General features: G+C 39.8%; 1 protein-coding gene across 1 annotated transcript in view; it reads left to right on the top strand.

Annotated features, from left to right (window-relative positions):
- TENM2 (teneurin transmembrane protein 2) overlaps positions 1-25,101 on the top strand; it is a 1,287,822-nt gene that overhangs the window by 930,065 nt on the left and 332,656 nt on the right. The window contains exon 11 of the mRNA XM_078653379.1: positions 14,688-14,888. Within this exon, the coding sequence (XP_078509505.1) occupies positions 14,688-14,888 (201 nt within the window). The remainder of the gene's footprint in view (positions 1-14,687; positions 14,889-25,101) is intronic.

Below are 25,101 nucleotides of genomic sequence, written 5' to 3'. Positions count from 1 at the left end.
CAAAGAACTGTATAAAAGTGTCACATCTTATGAACTTCAGCACTTATTTACACATATGCATAATTGAGCTTTTCAAAAGATGAAAGTAACAGGCGCCAAAGATCAAGCTAATCGAAAAGCCCAATAAAATATTGCCATGTGGGATTCTGAAGTAACTAAACAAAGTCTGTTTACACATGCCACCTTGTGTTTGAAAAATGCTAAATGCCATCAGCTGAGTGCAAAAACACAACATTACAAAAATACGAGCGGAGACACACAAAAATAATAGTCTGCTAAAACTAAATAAACCACAGGGAACTACTACATGTAATAGGGTCAGTCTACATGGGAAGGGAATCATACACCAACAGGAGGGACTAATAGAAGCAATTAACCACTAAAAGCAAGGATTGCCAAACGGCACACAGGAATTCAAATGAAAACTGATGAGTGTGCTTGGAGCCCCCAGAGTAGACACAGCATGTCTTGAAAGAGACAGCGCATGCGCTCCCTACACTTGACCTAAAAAGGAAGCTCATTTGAGACTCAATAGGATGAATAAGCAAATTGAGAAGCAGTACAAGGAGGTTGCCGGACAAATAATGCACAGATGGAGACAATATAAAAGTTAGACCAATGAGCACAGATAAGGAGTATGCAGCTGTGAAGATGGTGAAAGAAAATAAAACAAAACCTAAATTGTACTGAGAACGGAAACTAACAGCATTGAGAAAGTTATGTTTTGATATACTCTTCGTAAGGAAAAGTACACAAAAGGCAGATGCATTTATTTTGAGTAGTCTGAAGTCGCCAAAGCAAGTATTCAGGAATAACTAAACCATTTAAGAGAATACCAAAAAGATAAAGGAGATACATTAAAAAAATGGAAAAGTATTCTTCATGGCAAGTATGTAGCAATGAATTGAACTTAAGAACGGACGAGACCTGGCCAAAGACAATAACTTCAAGGTCTTTGGATAGATATTAAAAAAAGATATCAATCACAACCTCAATAAATCAATTGAGATCCAGCAAGAGTTTTTTTAAGCAGAAGTAGATTTATAGGAAGAAAGGAAAATTTAAGAATAAAAAGATGAATTGAATAATAACAAAAAAGTAAGGACAAACCAAATGTATTGGTAAAGAAGGAGGGGAGTAGTGGATTTAGTCAAAAGAGTCCATATTTCTTCCTCTAAAACAGGCTGATGGATTGTGAACTAATGAGTGGCAGACACTCATCCAGAACCTGAGACAAGAACAATAGTTAAACATGTTACCAAAAAGAAGAAACAGACGAGGGAATGAGAAGAGAGAAACATGAATACCAGATATATAGCTTTGGATGAGGGTTCATTTATAACTTCTTTTTAAACTTTCATCTTGATAATTTCACAGATTCTTTATTAATCAGTTTAACTACTGCCAATTGGAACTACCAATTATACTTTCAACCTCTGCATCAATAGAATGCTGTGGATTTCCACCGTGTTATTATTTTGCCAAAACATAATATAAGTGAATGGACAGTTAACAGCCGCTTGTTCATCTGGTGTTAGGTCTCAATATGTGGTACATTCACAACAGTAGATGAATGCCAGATCATTTGAGTATCTAAAAAGAAACAAATTTATTTTGCTTAAATGTTATGTTTAATGATACTATACATCCTTTCATTCCACATGAATTCATGGTACGTCTCTGCCCTTGACATCTACCACCTTTGTTGTCTTTGAAAATGTCTCACCATTCCTTTCTCGCCTCTATCCTTAAACCCATTTCTCTCCTCATTGTATACTCTTTGTGGGTTGCCCTACTTACACTCACAATTGTCTTCCTCTAGCTCCCCATTATACTTTACATGCTTCTATTTCTACAGAAATTGCAGGTTGTTTTTTGAGTGCCCTGTCCACCATGTTTACTTCTTATGCAAACCTGTACTGGTCTTCTTTTACAGTGAAGTTGCTTCACTGTCTCTATTTCCTTGCTGTTACCACCTACATCAAGTAGGTGGTAATGCATTCCTCAGGGGACCCCTTCTCATTAGCAAATGCATGCGAAAATATTTTTTTAGGGCAGGCAGTGGGGATCCAAGGGACCACTGCCTGCCCTTAAAAAATTAAACGATAAATGTTTATTTAAAAACAAAAAAATCAATTCATCCCGTTTTCCTTTAAGGATAACAGGCTGCATTTTTTTTCTAAAAAACTACTTTATTTCAAAGCAGTCCCAGACATGGTGGTCTGCTGAGCTCAGCAGGCCACTATCCCCGGGAGGGCCTGTCATTCCCAATGGGCTCGCAAATTGCGAGAGGCTCATTAATATTAATGAGCCTCGCAATTTGCGACCCCATTGGGAATCCCAAACAGTGTTAAACACACTGTTGTACATTTTATTTTGTGCCTTGCAATTTGCGACAAGCAATTAGTCACCAATTGCAAGGCGCAAAATAAAATGGCCATACATCTGGCCCTGTGTGAAGCAGCAACATGTGATCTAGTGTGACAATGCTGAAGACAACACAAGATAAGCAGTTGCTACCTATGGAAATATAACCTTATCTTGACCAAAAAGGCATGCAGACTAAGTGAGAATACCTAGATGAGGTCTTTTGAGAAAGTTATCCTCCCATATTTTATATGAGCACCCTTGCATATCAGATTTGTATAACCTTTTTGGGTTGTAGAGTTGCTTTATAAGAGCAGAGACGATCTCAGAATACTTCACTCAATTGTGTACCCTGGGAGAGCTCCAAAATAATTTATAGTATCTGGATTTTAATTATAAATTCATGTCCAACATGGCCAGATTCTGTTATAGATTCTCAACATTTACATTGTTATGACATCTTTGACTGTAAGTCATGCATTAATTCCACTGACAGAAATTAAAACATCAATAAGGTACAAGACAGGCAAGTGTAGTTATTCTTAAAGTTTTTAAGAAACCCAAACTGTAGTCCATGCATAACCAAGTACAGTTCTGTTGACTGTAAAAATGCAGTTTTTAAAAAGTGGTGAAGTTGTAACAGCAAGACTCTTCAATCACATCCACAAATTAACATAAAAACATCCCTATTCCACCTACGTAGAAACATCCCTATTCCACCTACCTACTTATTCTGAAAGGTACGTGAGATCGACTTACTACTGAAAGTTCGACTCTCCAAAAGAAGCAAAGTATTTGGATACCCCAACGTCTTCTTCACCAACAGCTCATTATTATTAGAAAGAGGGTTTTGCTTGAGGGGGGTGTGATCCCTTCTCAACCAACAATTGCAATCCCTATCAGAGTGCACCACAAAAAGTCACTAAATTAAACTATGTTTAACCCTCTGGAAGTACGGCACAAAAGCAGTCAGGCTTAAGTTAGAGGTAATATTTAAAGTATTTATGCAGCACTTTAACAGTAATGAGGTAAAAACACAACACAAAAAAATATACCAATTTTGTAAAATTGTGTAAATCTTATTAAATTATTTGACACCAAAACAACAAAATTGCAAATCAGCAGAACTGGATTTGTGAATATAATTTTTTTTTTGTAAAATCTGGTGGCAAAGCGCCAACAGCGGACACCTAGATGTGTGAGACCAGGTCAAAGTTTAGGTTATGCCAGCCTTTTTTTGGTGGTTGGGCCCGGTCTCCACTTACTTTTAGGCTTAGAAGAATTTTCGAAGAAAAATGTCTGAGAAGTTAACAATTAGTGGGCAATGTAGCTGGTGGTATTGGAGGAGGAGGTGTCATCATCAAGGAGCTGCTAGACGAAGCAGAGGTGAAGATTCCTAAGTTTGTATTAGAGGCCAATTTATATTCAAGTGAATGCCCCATTGTTTCACAGTAAATTACTCGGTCGCCCTGCTGGAGAGACCACCGTCCAGTATTTATAAATTACACTCTTTACATTAATTGTATTGTTCTTCGCAAAACTGGACCAGCATGACAGCCAGCATCTGAGTTTCTGTGGTGGGAAAAGCATCAGGCTTAGGGTCAGGGGTTCCAGTTCCAGTTCTACTACTGGACATTTACGAAAGGCTTAGGGCCCTTATTTAGGGTTTATTGGAGAAGTTCTAACACTATATGCTGGGTGTCCTGTGCCCTGGCAAACCCACGGTTCTCTCACTCTATTTAGAGTCAGAGGAACAAGTTAGTTAGTTTTGGTAGAGCATCAGTTCTACTACTGGACATTTACAAAAGGCTTAGAGCCTTATTTAGGGTTTATTGGAGAAGTTCTAACGCTATATGCTGGGTGTCCTGTGCCCTGACACGCCCACGGTTCTCTCACTCTATTTAGAGTCAGAGGAACAAGTTAGTTACTTTTGGTAGAGCATCCGCTGGCTTTGGCAACAGTAACCCTGATCCAGCGGTCTGTCCACCACAGTACCACTGGATCACAGTGATGGATATCCAACGGAATTGAGGGTGGGCCTACTACCAACATCCTCTTCATCTGAATAAAAAGGTTTACAAAGCAGGTGCTTTAAACATAGTGCCCCTACAGCAAGCCTTCAATCCAGTGAAAGGAGTCCCCATGGCCAAGCAGGCAGGTATCCATAGATACACCTGATGGTTCTCAGCCAGTGGGAGTCACTGGTCTCTGGTGTCACTGTGTACATGATTAACGCCTGAAGCGATGCACTGCACCACTGGAAATATAATACAATATTCTGCATTGATGGCCACAACCATCAAGTAACACATGTAAACTTTGTTGCTAAAAAGTGCAATGTCCCCAGTTACAAAGGCGGGGAAGTTTCAGACAATTTCAAATGACTTGACTCAGCAATGATAAATGTACTTGGGAGAAGCGATCTGGAATAACTGAAACGATACAATAAGATGACAAGAAAGGTCAAAATGACCTTCCACAAACATCAATTGTCTGGCGAAAAAGAAGCTTTGCGGTGTAAGAAGTTTCGACCTCATTTGCATAAAGTGCATCCAATTTCAACACCTCGGAAACAGCATGGAAACTGGAGCAGACTGACTACTCTTTCCTGGGCCTGCTCAGCAGTAATGAGGTTTATTTGGTGAATGGGCTGAAAGCCATGCTGCGCGTGTAGGCGCACCTGTAGGCGTCGACAGAGATGCAGCTCGCTATTGATCTGTCCTTCCAAAAAGAAAGGGCCGACTACATTCCCAAGCTGTTCCCACAAAAGGAAATATAATTAGAGCGGGCTGCATCAGCGTTTATTTTTTTTTCCGGCTGCCTTTTTATTTCTGATATTCATCATGGTCACGTCGTTCAAAACAATTTGCCTGAAATGGCAGTAGCACTGAATCGATAAGTGTGATCTAAATTTTTTGCTGCATAAACAGCGCTGCCCTATTAACAAATTTGAGTAGGAAAATGAAAAGGCACATTTGTCAGGTTTCACTCTGGGCTCTTGTGGCGATGGAGGTGAAATTGACAAATTAGGTTAATGTGTCCAGGTTTTTTTTTTCTTGTCAATTCCGCGGTCAAGCCATTTTTCAGCGACATTTAACTTTTATAAGTGTATTTCACAGTTACAGTCCTTGCGGGTTTTACAGTACACTTAGTTCCCAAAACTTTTCAATCTATTTTGTTTATTGTCGATGAGAATGTGCAAAGCTTTTCACATTTAGCTTTATGAATTATAGTAATAAATTCGGTACCAGAGGAACCTAAGCAGTAAGACCAGCACATTAAACATTTAATCCCTCATCAAAAGTGTTGTTGTCACAGGATGGATGTAAGTTTTATATCCCTTTTTGTTGCATTGTTGAAGATCGTGTATGCAAGTAACACTGTAATTGGTAGCTTATATTTCCATATGCAATAACGATACTATTGGAATGCTCGCACCTATTGTGGTAGGTATCTCCTGTTACATCATTTGTGCAGTCGGAGCAGGAAGCAGAGAGTATTAGCTTGTGGGTCCTAATACCGACAGAAACCAACCACAAGCCATAGAAAATGGATACGTCCTTGAAACGAGCTGTCCTCACTGAACTGTGAGGTAACATTCCACCAGCACAACCTCAGATGTGTTAAAGGATATCTTAAGTATTTTGGGTCCCTGGGCCAAAAGTATTTTGGGAACCCCTATTCAAAACAGCTTTGAATTTCTGATCCAATCTCAGCTGTTTCATGTAATTTTTGGCCAGATCATTAATAGTGCACAGGCACACTTAACCAACTTCTAAAAGGGTTTATATCTAGTGTACAGGGATAGTGATGTATGTATTTAATATTGAAGGCAGCAACAGCTCACAAATATTACTGCAAATACTCTCTGCGACACCCACGCATTTTTCATATGTGAGGTTCTGTTTAGAACCACAAAAAACGGTTTATGTATAAATGTTGCATGAAAAATAAACATTTAGGCCCTGATTACAATATCGGGCGGACATGTGTCCACCTGACATCGTATCGGTCTGGAATCGGCTAACCGTAGGTCGGCGGTTCCTTCTGCCTGATTTGGATGGAACCCGCATAGGGTGGCCAGAAACATTAATTCTACAACGGAAGCTTGTGCGGCGGACAGAATAGGCCCGCAGCACAAGCTTCCACTGTAGAATGGCTGTTTGTAAAGATCCCTGCATCATGTAGCTGGCATCTCATGGTGCTTGAACAAGAAAAGAGAGGTCAGATCAATCTCTGGTCAATCTTTCAGAGATCTCTAAAGACCACAAACAATGGAGTCAAATTAAGGTTAACACACCCGATTTGGGTGGTAAAGAAAGCCCTCACACACCGACCTAGTCAGTGTCATGCTTCATCATCGGGCCCCACCAAAGAGGCCGAGTGCCTCTTTGGTGTGCTACGACGCCAGAAAGACTGCGGAGCTGGTTGTGTGGGGAGGGCGTGCTCTAAATTACAGTGAAAATTTTAAAAGTGCCTTAAAAAAGGGTATCAAAAACAAATTTTAATGAGTGATCCCTAAGGCACAGAACAAAGAGTATTAAGTGTCTGGATTTAGTTGCCAAGGTTCAGGGTTGGTTAAATACAGAATATACTCAATCTTTAGTCAACATGTTTCAGCCATAAGGGTGGTTGTTATTTACCAAGGCATTCGTCAGGACTAAACCCCGGCGGTATGGGCTCTCTAATCACCCACCCTAACCTGGGGACGTGAAAGTGAAAATTTAAAAAAGTGAAAACCGAATCTTCGGGGTCCGGCATTGAGGCCACAACGAGGTTCAAGGCGGATCGAGAGCACTGAGGGCGATGTGCCAGGTTCGCTCCGATCCCCTCCCGAGACCCATGGTGCTAGTAGCGCCCCTTTTTAAAGTGCTGTAACACTCCATAATTTAAGGAGTATTTTTGGAATGAGTAATTCACTCTTCCCCCATTTTTAAGCACTTTTTCACTTTTTTAAATTTTCACTTTCACGTCCCCAGGTTAGGGTGGGTGATTAGAGAGCCCATACCGCCGGGGTTTAGTCCTGACGAATGCCTTGGTAAATAACAACCACCCTTATGGCTGAAACATGTTGACTAAAGATTGAGTATATTCTGTATTTAACCAACCCTGAACCTTGGCAACTAAATCCAGACACTTAATACTCTTTGTTCTGTGCCTTAGGGATCACTCATTAAAATTTGTTTTTGATACCCTTTTTAAGGCACTTTTAAAATGTTCACTGTAATTTAGAGCACGCCCTCCCCACACAACCAGCTCCGCAGTCTTTCTGGCGTCGTAGCACACCAAAGAGGCACTCGGCCTCTTTGGTGGGGCCCGATGATGAAGCATGACACTGACTAGGTCGGTGTGTGAGGGCTTTCTTTACCACCCAAATCGGGTGTGTTAACCTTAATTTGACTCCATTGTTTGTGGTCTTTAGAGATCTCTGAAAGATTGACCAGAGATTGATCTGACCTCTCTTTTCTTGTTTATGCATAATTGGTTGGGGACTGAGAGAGTGTCTTCTTTTCCCTATCTCTCCCTTTGTTGTCGAGAATCTCATGGTGCTTGTCACATGGTGCAGGGATGTTTCCTACCTGCCCCATAGTAGAGGTCTAGGAGGGACAGAGGTCCTAGTAGGGGCCCGGAAGACACTTTCCAACAGCCTTTTCATGTCAGAAAGGCTGACGTGAAAAGGCTGTCTGAAAGTGCCATCATAATGTCAACAACGAGCTGAGTCTGGCTCCATTGTCATTAGGGGATTATGGTGGGTTCCAATACACCAAAGAGCTCCTTGAGCCCGTCGGGAGCGCTGCCTCCGCCCGCACATTGTAATGCGGTGGGCGGATCGCAGGGGCAGATATTGGTGGGTCCAACACCGACTGACCCACTGTCATCATAATCATCCCTAAAATGTCTGTAATAGACTAACACATTAGCAACATTCAAATAAATTAAAGGAAAGTGGCATTTAAAGCAATCTCTTTAAGAATGTATTGTGTTTATGTGTTTATTCACAGCAGAGATTCCAGCATGACTCATGTCGAACCTCTACAGGTTGGACACTGTAGTCCAGGATTTAACAACATGTCGAAAATTTGCAGTGAAAACTCAGATTTTTATGTGACTGTCAACATTTTGAAGAAAAAATACAAAAGTAATGTCACTAATATTTAGACAACACGATCTCAAGGATGTATATCTTCACTGTTTCATCTTACGACAAGCTGTACAATGTGTAATTAATGAGCGCGCTAATTTTATCCTGTCCAAAGTCTTTCTTTACTATTGATGGATGTTACATTTTAAAAGCAGAGGAACTGGCTAACTGGTATTTGGCATATGATTAAGACTTGTAGATGTCGAAACGCATCATGCTGCAATCTTTGCTGTAAATAAACACATGATGAAATGAGGATCAGATGGCGGGCCTGCTTCACGGTGCTGTCTTGTTGGTTCGTGTTTCCTTTCGGAATATTGAAAGTGGTAGCACCCACTCTACAAGCCCCGACACAAGAGGCTGAGTGTCCGCTTTTGGCATCAGATTCAATGGAAATATATATATAGGTCATCACAAGGGTGATTGGAAATGTTTAAAATTCTGTGGAATGGAAACCGTCCCACAAAGTGAGCGTGGGGTAACAGGGAACGAATTTTAAGGCAGAAGGAGTCCAGACACATCTTTAATTTCAGAACAAGGTCCCGGTATGGATTGAACTTATCTGAATAATTATATATACACCTTTGAAGCATCCTGGAGACCGTGATATGTTCTTAACCAAGGAAAGAGAAAAGGGAAATAGAAAAAAGAGTTGGTTCTACAATGAGAAGTGGCTTAAAAAGGAAAACAAAAAGAATCAATGGATAACTTTATGGAATCAAGTTATATTCCTTGTAAGCATGCTCAAGGAAACCAAGACACGAATCAGAATGATTTTCATGGGACGAACAGACCCTAAAAACAAAAGAATGAAACTAATTCTAGAAACAATGGGGTTTGAACAATAAAGTTACAAAACTACAAAAAAAGTCAGAAATCAGGTCAAAATCCTTGGAAGAGGATCAATAGAACCTGATTCAACCAGTCTGCACAATTACAAGACAAGCAACCAAAATATATAACTTGAAAAGGACAATATTTCTCTGTGAACTATAAAAACACTTTCCGAATTTTTAAATTGTAAATACAAAAACTCTATCAGGTAGATGCATCTAGCATTTTTGCGAGCGCAAACGGTGCGAATCGCAAAATTCGTCCGTTTGCGCCCGCAAAAATGGCATTTGAGATGCATCAAGGGTTCATGCACTCGCAATTTAAGAATTCGCAAATAATTGCGAGTTCTCAAATTGCGATTGCATTTAAGGAATCGCAATTTGCGATTCCTTAAATGCAATGCATGAACCATTCCAAGATTGCGAATTCGCAATCTGGGGCCGCTATTTACCGCGAAGTCTAACTTCGTGGGAAATAGCAAAAACTTTGAAATATGCACTTTAGTGCATTTTACTAAGTTGTATGTTACACACACACATGTCCTTGGGACATGTGTGTGCGCAACACCAGTGAGCATTACCATTTATGGGGTGCAACAGGGTGTCCTTAAGACACCCTGGCACTCTTGAAATTGCTTCCTTATTTGCGATTCGCTAATTGCTAATCGCAAATAAGGAATGACTCCCCATTCATTCCTATGGGCCTTTAGGCCCATAGGAATGAATGGGAAAGCCCTTCTTTATTTGCGATTAGCAATTAGCGAATTGCAAATAAGAAATAAGTAGAAATCGCAAAAAATATTGCGGTTCCTACATGCATCCCGTTTTGCAAGTCTTTAATAGTGAATCCTTATAATTCGCTATTAAGGACTCGCTAAACATAACTTTGATGAATCTAGGGGTATGTCCCATAATGCACTATTAGACTAAATGCAAAGTAACAGGAAATTGTGTAATGATGTGAAAATTACAAAAAACGCTGTTTATTGTGAACATGCCAACCTTGATCAAGGTATAAGCATACCGAAAATGCGTAGGTTGTTCGCCTGTATCGTGAATTTTGATTTTGACTGGAGCAATAAATCAACACACTGCCGCTGTGAATTGGAAAGTGAGAGCGCGACTTCTTTTTGGAATCCTGTGGGTGACATAGGATTGGAGAGGAAATATCTATCTATCTATCTATCTATCTATCTATCTATATATATATATATATATATATATATTCACTGAAAAAACGATAGGTTTCAGGCCTTATATAGTTAGGAATTAGCACTTAATAAACCTTTGAAATTCACTCAAAAATGTATAAGTTTTAGGGGTGTTATAGTTAGCTGGACATTTCACTCATACAAAACCATTGAAATTGCTTCTATATAGTTAGTTGTACTAATTATATTTCGCACACCCGCAATCCACTGCTGATGATGTCACATATAACATCATTCATGACATGGTCAGTGACATCACTGATGACATCTCAAATGACATCACTGATGACATCATCCATTGAATGTAGTTTGCTTCTTTATTTTAGTTATTAATTAGTTAACTGAGTATTTTTATGGGAGAGTGAATGTGTGTGTGGTTCGGTGGGAGGTGTGTGACTGCCCAAAGATGTGTGAATAGTTGATTCATTAGATATATGAAGTTAAAACTACATATTCTAACATTTGGCAGTGTATGTGACAGTATAAGTATACATAAGACTCAATGATGGTGTGAGTGACTGTATACTTGTAATAATGATTTTATAATACCCTAAGTATGACTTACTATGAAGTGGTGTTTGTATAAGTGTTTAGCTAAGTAAGTATGTAAGTATGATCCATTGTTTGCATACATGAGTAGGATAACTTCATATGTTAATAGGTTGTGTGCTGGTGTGTAATGTCGATATAGGTGTATAGGTATTTTTGATAGTGTTCATTGACAGCATGTATGAGTGAATCTACAGGTAAGTGATTAGATGTGTGTAAACATCTAGGAATCACTGAGTGGGTTTTTAGATACTTGTATTGCTGTGTCAATGGATTCAAATATAATACTTGTGTTTTACAAAGAGTGATGAAAGTTTTTACTAGAGAAGGAAAAGTTGTATATGATTTTCACGTGGATGATGTCATCAGTGATGTCATTTGAGATGTCATCAGTGATGTCACTGACCATGTCATGAATGATGTAATATGTGACATCATCAGCAGTGGATTGCGGGTGCGCGTAATATAGTTAGTACAACTAACTATATAGGAGCAATTTCAATGGTTTTGTATGAGTGAAATGTCCAGCTAACTATAACACCCCTAAAACTTTTTATTTGAGTGAATTTCAAAGGTTTTTTAAATGCTAATTCCTAACTATATAAGGCCTGAAACCTATGGTTTTTTCAGTGAATTTGCAAGGTTTTTTAAATGCTAATTCCTAACTATATAAGGCCTGAAACTTATGTTTTTTTCAGTGAATTTCAAAGGTTTTTTAAATGCTAATTCCTAACTATATAAGGCCTGAAACCTATGGTTTTTTCAGTGATTTTCAAAGGTTTTTTAAATGCTAATTCCTAACTATATAAGGCCTTAAACCTATGGTTTTTTCAGTGAATTTGCAAGGTTTTTCAAGTGCTAATTCTATTAGGGGATGACGTTTAAATATATTAATATCCTAGTGGGACCACCTGAGCAGCCCTAGGGGGTCAGGGTGTTTTTACCCTGCCCCCATTTTGTGTTCTACACGTTTGTTTGTCTGCTTTCTTGTGCCTCAGTCTACCGAGCACAAGATGGATGCCAACACTTCCTGGTTAGAAGTGTTGACAGCCAATGAGCATGCAGCTTTCTCGGGAAGGCATGCTGATTGGCTGCCACTGTCTGTCAACACTAGCACAAGATGGATGCCAACACTTCCTGGTTAGAAGTGTTGACAGCCAATGAGCATGCAGCTTTCTCAGGAAGGCATGCTGATTGGCTGCCACTGTCTGTCAACACTCCAAACCAGGAAGTATTGGCAGCCATCTTGTGCCTCCACTCCAAACCAGGAAGTATTGGCAGCCATCTTGTGCCTCGGTAGAACCAAGGCACAAGAAAGCAGTGAAACAAAGGTGGAAAACTCGCAAAGGGGGCAGGGTAGAAGCACCCTGACCCCCTAGGCCTGCTCAGGGGGTCCCACAAGGACCCCCCAGGCCATAAAAATAATTGTAAGTTTTATTTTAAATCGCGGGGTACGCGTACCGTGCGCGTACGTACGTGTACGGTACGCGTACCCCGCAACTTTAATTTTTTTAAATTTTTTTTTTGCCTTGGGGGTCCTTGTGGGACCCCCTGAGCAGGCCTAGGGGGTCAGGGTGCTTCTACCCTGCCCCCTTTTTGAGTTCTACACATTTGTTTTTCTGTTTTCCTGTACCTCAGTCTTCCGAGGCACAAGATGGCTGCCCACAATTTCTGTTTTGGAGTGTTGCCAGAGAGTGGCAGCCAATCAGCATGCAGCTCGTGCACGGAGAGGTACACACACGTACGCGTACGTACGTGTACGGTACGCATACGGGTAAGCGTATGGGTAAGAGCTCGGAGCGCACCTATAGATATATATATTTTTTTGAAGTTAATTTTCGTAAAAACCACTGGAGCAATTTTCACCAAATATACAAAAGGCACTTCTGCGTACCAGTCCCTACAATTTTACAAAGTTTGGTGAAATTCCGTTCAGCGGTTCAGGCTGTAGCCTTGTCAATTTGTCCTATGGAAATTAACATGGGGAAAACAGGTTTTGGGACCCCTCTTTTTTCTCGGCCCCCACTTCACGAATCCCCCCGAAACTTCCAGGGAAGAAGCGGAGCGGAGCTGGCCTAAATTTTGGAAAATTACATGCAAATTCCTCCACCGGCGCCAAAGGTATTCCCAATAGAATGTTGCGGATTTCCTATGGTAGCTAGGTCCTAACTATATATACCTACTGGCTATCGCCAGTAGGTAATATATATATATATATATATATATATATATATATATATATATATATATATATATAGATAGATAGATAGATATATATATATATATATATATATATATATATATATATATATATATATATATATATAGATAGATAGATAGATAGATATATATATATATATAAATATATATATATATATATATATATATATATATATATATATATATATTTATATAGATATAGATATAAATGTGTATGTGTGTGTGTGTGTAAAAAATATATACATGTGTGTGTAAACTAAAAGGGGCATCATCTGATATGAGCTATTCGCTAAGCATAGTCAGTCACATTTCAGCAGGTTGTGTGAATTCATTATTCAGTTGTGCCAAAGAAATCTCACTTGCCAATCGAAGTCTGAAAGTGTTTATTAAATCACAGAAAAATAATGATCTGTGAATCACACAATGAACCAGCCAGGGGCTCCCCTACCATGGCAAAATGAACCAATCTTGTTGAGCAATGGCAAAGCAGACTCTAGTACTCACAACTTTGAATAGGGTCAAGTGGTTCGTTCTTAATAAAATACAAGCAGGTATCTAGGCTGCGCACATAAGAACAAGTGAAACAACCTTTAAATATTAATGAGAATATGAAAACATTTCGGTTTCGCAAGCTAGTGTTTGTTTTCTGGCCTGAGGAGCTTAGAGATGAGAACAACTGAACTTTTGAGATGGGCGCATCTTGTGGCAATATTAATATGAGCAAGAAATAACAGAGCTGAAGCAAGTTACAAATATTTCTGTACCAGAGGATACTTGTTATAGTTTATACTTAGCAGCATATATTTTAAACATTGCAATATTGCAAAGGACCACATGTTTATTAATTATTACGTGTTGCTTACATTGGAACAAATAATAGTATACCAAAAACCATATATTGACAAACAAAAAACTGACAAGTGAAAATCCACAAAAGCATAAAGTCTCAGGAGTGACAGTTCTTTCCTGTTAATAGTCTGGGTTCATAAACCCAGGCACTTTGTGGCTGAGCAGTTAGTCAGTGGGACTTCCACATTGTCTGATACCTACCACGTACGTTCACAAAACTGACATTTCTTTTCGCATTGTTAGCAAAAGCCGGATGAAATGTGGTGAGGCAGGCACCAGCTTGTTGAGAGGCTGAATGGCAGGGTACTGTATGATGGACACTGCTTGAAAAGTTTGGCATAGTTAGCATTATTGTCCAACACACTGCTGTTGTTAGGTGATGCTAGTTGCTTCTGAGATTGCCTTAATTATGATGGATGCATGCTAATTTTGAAAATAGTGGACCCTCTGACTTTAGAATTCGTGTATCTAAAACGTCTTACTAAATTTGCTTGCATTTTTATTTCTCTTCTCCAGTTGATTGTCTAGATCCAACATGTTCCAATCATGGAGTCTGCGTGAACGGAGAATGCCTCTGCAGTCCAGGCTGGGGAGGACAAAACTGTGAACTTCCAAGAGCACAATGCCCAGAGCAGTGCAGTGGGCACGGAACATTCCTTACCGACACAGGATTGTGTAGTTGTGACCCTAACTGGATGGGTCCCGACTGCTCCGTTGGTAAGAGTCCAGAATAATATACAAGCAGAACCTTGCAAAACAATCACATTTAAGAGTGGTTCTTCATTGTAATGTCTTACAATTCTGAGAGCGTTTCATAAGAACTATCTAGGCTGTTCAACATCATACAGTGTTTCCTTGATAACTGTTCTTCATTGGCCTGTGAGGATACCACTAATTGCTCAGAGACAAATGTGTCTTAAAGGCCAGCAAACCTGTAGTAAAGTCATTCTTATGCCATGTGCATCTGGCTTGTAACTTACACTGGTCACTAAACAAGTGACACTTCACTTAATGCCTGGCCGCACAGCTATAAATACAATTCAACTCCTAATCATAAATTGTCTTATGTTATACATTTGTAAGATACACGCCTGTACATTTTTGTTATTTATTCAGTTACAAGTTTAGCTTTAGAGTTTGCTTCAATTTAAACAAGAGAAAAGCAATAACATATACTACAATAACAACATCCAATTTCTCTCAAAGGATGATGAACAAAAGTTTTATTGTAGTATTCTTGAAAACACCAATTTCATGAACCTTCTGATGATGTAGATGCCCAATGCATTTCGGGATGGATGTCCCTTCTTTAGGGGTCTCTATGAATACAAAAAAACAAAACTAGATGTCAGAATACGTTCTAGGAAATACGAGGAGGAACACCTCTATTCTGTGATGTTAATCCAACAAAAAGGCACAAAATGAGATGCAGGTTTACCTGTAAAAAATCATGCTGAATATCCTTAAGAATGAACTAAAGTTAGTAGGTGCTGAAACAACCTAGTACGAGGTTCTCTGAATGTACTGATAAAAACATGCAAATTATGAATCAGTGCACATAAATTAGTGGATCTAGGTCTCTACATCAAACACTGTGAAGTGTGAAACTGTATGCAAACACTCACTGAATGTCAAAAGTAACTCACTACTGACGATAAGAAAGAACGCTCTTGTTAATGCATACACACAAACTTAATCTGCAACAAGCGAAAGACGAAAGGTGTGTGAGTGGCCACTTCAATCAATGCTCTTAATTCATTCTCAATGTGTTGATGATAAAATTATGATACCTCAAGCAGGTTCATTGACACTAAATCTAAGAAAGATACTGGCACCACTGCTGTTGAGCAACTGGAGTGTTAACACAAGTGCATATCCACACACAAACTCTTAGAAAAACAACAAGCAACAAGTGTGTGATTCACCTCTTCAATATCATGCCCTAAATGTATCACAGAATCCTAATGGCAAAGTCACGATACCTCAAGCCAATCAGTGTTCAGGCAATGACAAATCGAATCTCTATGCGATGTCTCTGACAACTGGCCACACTATGGGAACAAAACATACTCTGTATAAGTATTCCAACACCTTCTCACAGCTGGAAGAATTTCACATAGGTTATGCCCACACTGTAACCTAACGATTTGTCGAAGTGCTCCGAAGCCAAGAACAACCACCATCCACTAACGGACCCGAAATGAAGACACGCCAATGAATGCACCAACTTTAAAAAAAAATGTATGCATAATAGGGCAACCCAATAATCCCCTTGGGACTGGGTATAATCAATCACAATATATCCATGTCCCCAGAGGAATCATTTAACATCATTTGTCATTTTCGATAACGTCACAGCAGTGAACATCATTCCACTAATACAGGGAATTTCTTGATAAACATCCAATTATATAAAGAATTGTTTTAATCAGAGTCGGGTGAATTGAACTAAGCCACGCTGGTTCTCCTAACAAGTACCTGTATGTTTTGATCGTACACCGTAAATAATCAGTCTTTAAGTGAGAAGTGAGAAGAAGTGTCCTTTGCTTTTTTTGAAATTGGGTGTGCAACTATACCGTCCTGATGATGGCCTCAAAGATCTTCTAGACCACCAAGAGACCGAAATGTCGACACATTTGTACCGTTTTGCTTACATTTGTATGTCTAATAGACAGAATGAAAATGAGATGAAATGTTCTGTTTAATTATAATATATGGTGTTTTGTTTGCCATTTGTATATAAAGCAAAAGGTGTTTGAATACTACTGTTGAATGAACAGATATTTCAGTAGTTTGTATGTTGCCGGACTTGATTTGTTTAACCACATCGCTGCAGCGGCTATTCCGCCGCAGCGCTAATGGGGCGGGGCGGGCGCATGCTGGTGACGGAACTGCTCCGTCATCAACCGTGGTTGGGCTGTGCTCATGACGGAGCGGTTCCGTCATGGCCCCGCCCACTCAATAGAACACCCAGCGCAGGCGTGGAATCCGCGCAGGCGCGGAGGCCGGGCCATGACGGAACCGCTCCGTCATCAGCACAGCGCCACCGCAGCTGATGACGGAGCAGTTCCATCATCAGCATCGAACGAGTTAAGAAAACTTGATTAAAACAATTCTTTAAATAATTGGGTGTTTATCAAGAAATTCCCTGTATTAGTGGAATGATGTTCACTGCTGTGACGTTATCGAAAATGACAAATGATGTTAAATGATTCCTCTAGGGACATTGATATTTTGTGACTGAATGCACCAGCATCATGTATACCAACTCTTATTGGAATATGTTTAGAAAGTTGTAGCTGACGACAAGCACTCTACGGTGAACTCCCCCGCATTGGAGGCACCATCGTGTAGTTAGGCAGAAGGCAAAGGTCATAGAGTCAGGTGAACAAGTAAACAATCGCTTGAAGGCACCAAGAAACATACTTGTGGTCGCCATGTTGAATGAGTGTGACCAAAAGATGAATAGCACTCCCACCACCTTTGTGCATTTTAGTGGAATGCTGCGCCAGCAAAAAATGCAGATTACTCATTAGATTACCGCGTATTAGTAGAAGTTGCAATAAAGAAAATTAAGGACAGCCAGAGTACCAGCGCTTGACCGAAGGAGATACTGAAAGACAATTCAACAACACATAGCTGTTCACCAAAGTACCCATGTCACTCTGATAAACACCATAAAATTGTTTCTATGTCTGCCAGTTGTGGAAAAAAAATACAAAAAAGTTTGAATTACTGCATAACACGGATTATATAAACAGGACACGTAGTTTAGAGGTGAAACATTGTAAATGATCATGTTGCAAAATGAATTGACATGTATAACCTCGAAGTCAAGCACTGTAATTGTCACAACAGAACACGAGGTTTAGAAAAAGCCGATCATCTCCATTTTATCAGTTAACCCGTGAGGTATTATAGTATTAAATTATTTTATCCACCAAATCTCGCATTGGGATAAGAGTTTAGAGTTGTCTTTGTGTGCGCTAGTGTGTTATATAATAATAATAATAATAATACTGCATTTTGTAAAGCGCGAACAGCTACCTCACAAGGAGGTGTCCCGGCGCTGAAAGAGCACAGTTGACCAAGAGGACTTAAGTGAGGATGCCTAGTGTGGTTGGGTGAAGAGCCATGTTTTTAGTAGCCGCTTGAAGCAGATTTCAGAGGGGGCTTTGCTGAATCGCTGGGGACAATGTGTTCCACAGTGTCACAACATTAGCCGAAAAGGTACGTCCCCCCCAGTCGAGCCCTTTTCACTTGAGGGGCAGCAAGCTGGATGCGGCGGTTGGAGCGTAACGCACGGGCCTGGGAATATCTCGGGAGCCGAGCTTTCAAGTATTTAGGGCAGGAGCCAAAGAGAGATCTGAAGGCCAGCGTAAGTGCCTTGAATTTAATTCTGCTGGCAACTGGTAGCCAGTGAAGTGATCGAAGATACGGAGAGACTGAGTGCTTGAAAGGAATCCTCATTAACAGTCTCGCAGCCGCATTTTGGACCAACTGAAGTTTATGAATTAGGTATTTTGGTAAGCCCAGATAGAGGCCATTGGCGTAATCCAGCCTAGATGTCACTGTGGAATGGATTACTGTTTTACGGCAGCTCACTGGTAGCAGTCTCAGAATCTTGCGAAGATTCCTCAGTTTGCTCAAGCAGCAGCCGACTACTTGTTGGATGTGCGAGGTAAAAGACAGACTGTTATCCCACCGCACACCTAGATTTTTTGCTGTTAGGCTGGGTGACGGGGCTTGTCCCATTTCCGCTGGCCACCAAAGCTCTGAGGGTGGAGGGAGGCCTTTCCCAAAAAAGATCACTTCCGTTTTATTGGCATTAAGTTTTAATGTATTCGTATTCATCCTACAGGCCACATCTTGGAGGCAACCCTTGAAACTCGCGAAGGACTCCTCCGACACCTCTGAGTACGGAAATACCAATTGGGTGTCGTCGGCATATGAAATTGCCTTAACACCCCAATTGGCAATCAGCGTAAAGAGAGGGGCGAGGTAGATGTTGAACAAGAGGGGGCTGAGTGCCGACCCTTGGGGGACGCCACAACTGAGAACTTTAGGTGTTGAAGATACAGATCCCAGCGCCACCTTCTGTGTTCTCTGGGACAAATAAGAGTTTATCCATCCCAGTGCCTGGTCACGGATGCCTATCTCCTCCAGTCGCATCAGGAGTCTAGCATGATCAACCGTGTCGAAGGCGGCCGACAGATCCAGGAGAACCAGCATCGCTGAGCTTCCCGAATCCATCGACCACCTTACTGACTCTGCCACCTCAATTAATGCTGTCTCTGTGCTGAGACCAGGTCGTAAGCCAGATTGTGTCTCATGCAGTATTTTATTGTCTTCAATAAATTTACTCAGCTGGCGCTGTATTATTTTCTCGAGCATTTTTCCAGGTGCTGCTAGCACCTGGAAAAATGCTCCAACATTAAAAACCTCAGCTATATTGTGTTTGAGTTCCAACCAATTTGCCACAAGATTAGATTTAGTATTCCCATTGAGAATCATACTCTTGGGTTCGGTTATTCTAATCTTGTTTTTGCATACAGTTTTGCATAGGTTTATTAGGCCACGAGGGCATTTCAGACAATAAATCAGAAATGTTGAGTTACAGTCGCCTGAAAGTCTTAATTTGGTGGGTTTCCCTGTCTATGGGTGGGTGACAGGGTTCCCCTGAATAACATTGTTGCAGTGGAAACAGTTGTGACATTTTCGCGTGCCTGGTCCTACAGTGCTGTGTGTACATTTAGGCTGTGTTTAAACATTTCTTTGATATTGCGACATCTTGTACACACGAATAGAGGCTGGTCAGTGAACAAGTTGTGGAAATCAGGCTCATGCTGCAATAGTTCCCATCGTTTCGTGATGATTCTTTTTATTGCTGCGGATTTTGTGTAGTATTTAAACACAAATACCATCCGGTTCTGTGGTGTTTTGATTTTGGATGTAAGCAAATCATGTCTCTGAGACAAGGAAATTCTTGTCTCATCTTCAGTTAGTATGGGAAGGAGATAACCCCTTTGCTTAAAGTTTTGTTTTTGGATCTCTATAGCTGTTTGTACAGCTTCATGTGTTGACGCTTTTCTTTTAATCCTCAACATTTGAGAATATGGTACATTTTGAATGAGTCTAGGAGAGTGAAAACTTGGGAATAATGGCAAAGTATTCCTCTCTGTTTCCTTCTTAAAGATCGTGGTCTGTAAGTTTGCATTGGATTTCGTGATCAACAAAACCAGAAATGATAAACTCGCAGTACTGATGTTGTGTGTGAACTGAATCTGTGCATGTTTCTGAATTAGCTCCTGAACCTTTAGCTCTGATGCCGTTCAAGTGTTACTTCAAATTAAGAAGATGTCATCAATTAAATGACCGTACAACAGCAAATTGGAATTCCATTCTGGGTCTCTGAAAAGGTGATTGTGTTCAAACTTCGACATGAAGATGTTAACTTAAGATGGTGCACCCGGAAAACCCATGGAGGTTCTGCTAACTTGCAAATAGAATTAATCTCTCCATGTGAGATAACTGTGTTGTAAGCAACATTGTAAAATCTCCAAGATGAACATTGTATTTGCTTCTATTGTTGGTAATTGCAGCAATGCCCATTCACAAGCTTCAATCCCTTCCTGCAACGGTATTGACGTGTATAAAGATGCCACGTCAATAGAACATAAAAGCCACTGCTCATTTGAGGTAGTGTCCACATTGGTCAGAAGCTGTAACAAATGTGTGGTGTCCTTTATAAAAGATCTCAAATTCTGTACAAAGGATTGAAGAAAATAATCAATGTACTGACCAAGAGGTTTGAAAACTGAATCACAGCCTGAAACAATCGGTCTGAATGGAGGATTTTAGAGATTTTTATGAACTTTTGACAGCATATACAGCCGAGGAAGCCTAGGATGTTGCACCGTCATAAAACTGCGTGTGTTGTATGCAATCCAGTTCATCACTGTGGCTTTGTCCAGTATCTTCGTTAAAGTTTCCTTGATCTCTTTGGTAGGATCATGTTCAAGTTGTACGTATTTAGATGTATCCTGGAGATGTGCAGCCACCTTCATTTCATAAAAGATTGTGTCCAAGACAAACAAAGGCTCCACCTTTATCCGCTAATCGAAAGGTTAGCTGTTGATTATTGGCAAGTTGTCTGAATATTAGTTTTTCATGGATAGACAGGTTACTCCTGGTTTTAGTTTGTAAATTGAGTGTTGCAAAGTCCTTTTTAATCATGGTCACGAAAGTATCCAGCATTTTATGGGATATCGGAGCAGTGAAAGTACTGCGAGGTTTGAAATCCTTCTACGGGATATAATCTTGTGTAGATGAATTGAGGAGACTCTCTGAATCTTGAGACATGGAAACAATGTTTGTGAAGAAATGTCGTAATCGTAACTTCCTCATGAATATAAAAAAACTGCTATCTCAAGTTCCAAAGTGTTGGTGTCATACTTAGGGACAAAAGACGTTCCTTTATTAAGTACTTTCCTCTGTTGCACTGTCAGTGTTGCACATAAAAGATTGATAATTAAGTCTTGGTTATGCTCCATAAGTTCCAAACATCCTGTTCTTTTTCTTTGCCCTCTACGTGCTTTTTTGAGACACAGTGGTCCGGTGGATGTCCCGACGCTTGTCCGCTCACTAAAAAAGAAGCAGAAGAGGAAGACATGGCTTGACTGCTCACACTGGGGGCAATGACAAGTTGTTGGGATGTTGCCTTTGGCTGTTGACTTGCGCTCAATGGTGTTCTATTGGTCTCCATCTCCTGATCAGAAACTATGCTTTCCTGTGAAGATGTGACTGGCTTCTGAGTATTTCTTCTGCGGGCATAAACCTCAGCCCAAGTGTACACTTCATTAAGCTTATAATCAATTGTATCGTGTCTATATATTCTGAGTTTGCTTTCCAGTTTCGTGTTCAGATCATCCAATGTTTTTTTCAAATATTCTGCTTCACATCTAGATGTTAAGTCAGATGTAATCATCTTTGCTTCCTCCTCTAGTTCTCGAATTGTCGGTGAAAGTTCTTATATTAGCGACAAGATTAAGTCCAATGAACATTTGTTCATATTGGCTTGCCATTTTTCCATGAATAGCTTATTGACTTGAAACCTGTACAGCAGTGGTTTTATTGGTAGTCTCAGACCGTGTGGGATTCTTTGTACCTTGTGATATTGAATGTGTGGAGGCATGAAGTTGTTGTCTCAAACCCCTTCTGGAAATGAATTCTAATTGTTTGAGTTGTTGTGTTATAGAACCTCCTTGTATGTTGAATGCTGTAGCTTCATGTATAAATGCATAGATGTCACTAGCTTGTGCTGTTGTGTAAGTTCTTATGTCTGCTCTATTGTCTATGATGTTGGATATAGCTTCAAAAGACATATTAGGCGGAGGGGTGCTGGAACTGGGAAGTGCAATGATTGTAATAACGTGAATCGTGTTGCGAACACCTAAACATACATGAAAATGAGAACATTCATAACATTTTTTATGAAGGTTCTCATTTTCATATAAGTTTAGGTGTGCGCAACATGATTCACGTTATGTTACTGACACTACCACAACTCTTCCAGATATCCAAACGTATGGAACCTTTAGAGAACACTTCTGATGTTCCTATTGACCTTTCACCCCATTCCTCGGTGTGTTAGCTTCAAGTCATGAGCATCTCTTCTATTGATCACAAGTTAAAATGTATATTAGTTTACATTAGCAGTGACGAAAATTGTTTTTAGCAGTTCTTTTCATCCTACAGAACATACTAGAAGTTGATGAATTCAGTCGAAATTCCAAAGGGCATGTGTGTACTCCAGTGACCATAAACCACCAACATTAGCTGCTACCAGCAGGGCTAGAACTTAAAGGAAATATCTAATGAGGTTTTTTGGAGATTCGTGCTGTACATACCTCCTAATATTTCCTGCCATAAGGTGAATGGAACCAAACACTTAACAGTAAGAAAATTCAGATTGAAACAAAAATCAAATAGACCATGTTTAAATCAAAATTAAATATAGCGAAAATCCACCATGAGTGGCAAAGAGAAATGTGCAAACCAGCTTATAGATAAACTGATGGGAAAAAACGAACTGGAAATTCAAATGTTTTGAGCGTGATGTTGCTTACAGTGAAAGTCCCATCTAGTTCCAGAATATGAAATCATAAACAGCTACGCACAATACATTGTGAGGGATAATCTAATAATAAAATACAGCATAACCAATCTGGAAAACCTTAAATACCAAGAAACAGTACTACAAATTAAACTCATTGTCTGATCATGTATGGGTGGCTACAGGGCATGCAGGGGCTCCTTGGCCACAAAGGTGGTGGTTGAGGTCATTTGACTCTAGTGTCCGTCCTACTATGGGTTTGTAAGCCTGATGAAATACACGCTTTCTGCACATGACTCTTAGATTAGCAAGGATGAGCAGTCAAAGACTTCTCAGAGAGGTAGTCGAGGGGATATAGACTCAAATAGCCAAACAACTGGCTCAACAATTCTTTGTTCAGTCCACTGCTTAGCTTTCAATAAAATGTAAAGTAATTTAACCACACCAAAACAAGGTACTAGACATAAGAGATGCTAATCACCACAATATTATGTGGGTGCTATGGTTGTTATCTACATATAAACCAATAGACTAGAATAAAGTGCATGTGCAGGCTCACTATGAGTGCAGATGATCAGGTTCCCTGGTTTATTTGGTCTGTAAGTCAGGCTGTATTTCCTTTATTTGACAGTTCTCTTTAAACAGGGTTATTGTGAAAGCACATCTCCCTATAAACTTCTAGCAAAGTTCTCAGTCAATGTTCAGTTTAAGCGATGGTCTTACCTGCAATATCCAGTGCTGGTTAGGCTTGAGTGTGAGTATATGGGTCACCGCAGCATAGTTGGAGCAGATGCACTTGTGAATGCTCCTGATGCAGCGCTACTCTGGAAATAATTTCTAAAAGTATGACACCTTTCCCTGAAGCACAAAATCTATACATATACTCGACAGTGGGGTCCATGACACTGCGAGTCACTCAGAAAACACTTACACCCTACTTCATGGATCGGTGAGCTTCAGAGGAGAGCTGCTGTATCATAGTGGAGTGTCTAAACTATAACTGAATATTTTTACTATTCACACCTGCAGTTTAAACGAGGTTTACAATGGTTTTCATTAACAAAACATTTATTTAGACACGCCACCACAGTGGTCGATGAATCGGCTAATAAAAATTAGGCGTAGGAAAACTCAAGACCAGCTTAATTCTCCATTTATCTAATTTTTATTAAAAGCAAATTTAACATGTCTAAAAGTTTATTCACTTTATTTATTTATTTATTTATTTATTTATTAAAAAACGACATTGAAAGGAAAATAAGGATTTTATTTAAAAACAGTTCATTTCCTTTATTTTTTTAGAAAATTCAGACATAGACATTTTATTTAGATTTCAGAAATGCAAGTATTAGCAAAAGACAGATAGTTCCCAAAATTCATCCTTTCTCCTAACTTCACTGACTAATAACCTCATCTAAAGTTCAGACCTCATTCAAAAGAAAATAGAAAAATTATTCAAAGTCTTACATCTCAGGAAAAATCAGCATACGGACAGCATCTCGGGAGGAAATCGAAAAGGAGTTTTATCCTCACTAAAACCAGCACTTTTTATACCTTTTTCACTAGCTCTATCTATCTAAAAGAGTAACTTCCAGGATAAATTTGAGTTCTGATTGGACAATTTGGGGTGGATGAGCATAACCTCATTATTATAATATTCAATTCTCTTCCGTCAGCTAGATTTTTAAAAGGCTTTTTGTTTTGGGCAATGTCCGGCCTAGACCTGTTCTCAACTAGCAACTTCACGAGATCTTCTCACGTTCAGAACCATTGTGCTCATCCTTTTTGGCAGCCATCTAGACTTCCAGGCCACAT

The sequence above is a fragment of the Lissotriton helveticus genome, chromosome 7, assembly GCF_964261635.1.
Source record: "Lissotriton helveticus chromosome 7, aLisHel1.1, whole genome shotgun sequence".
NCBI classification, from domain to species: domain Eukaryota; kingdom Metazoa; phylum Chordata; class Amphibia; order Caudata; family Salamandridae; genus Lissotriton; species Lissotriton helveticus.
Note: the sequence above shows the minus strand (reverse complement) of the source record. Positions and strands in the feature narration are given on the sequence as shown.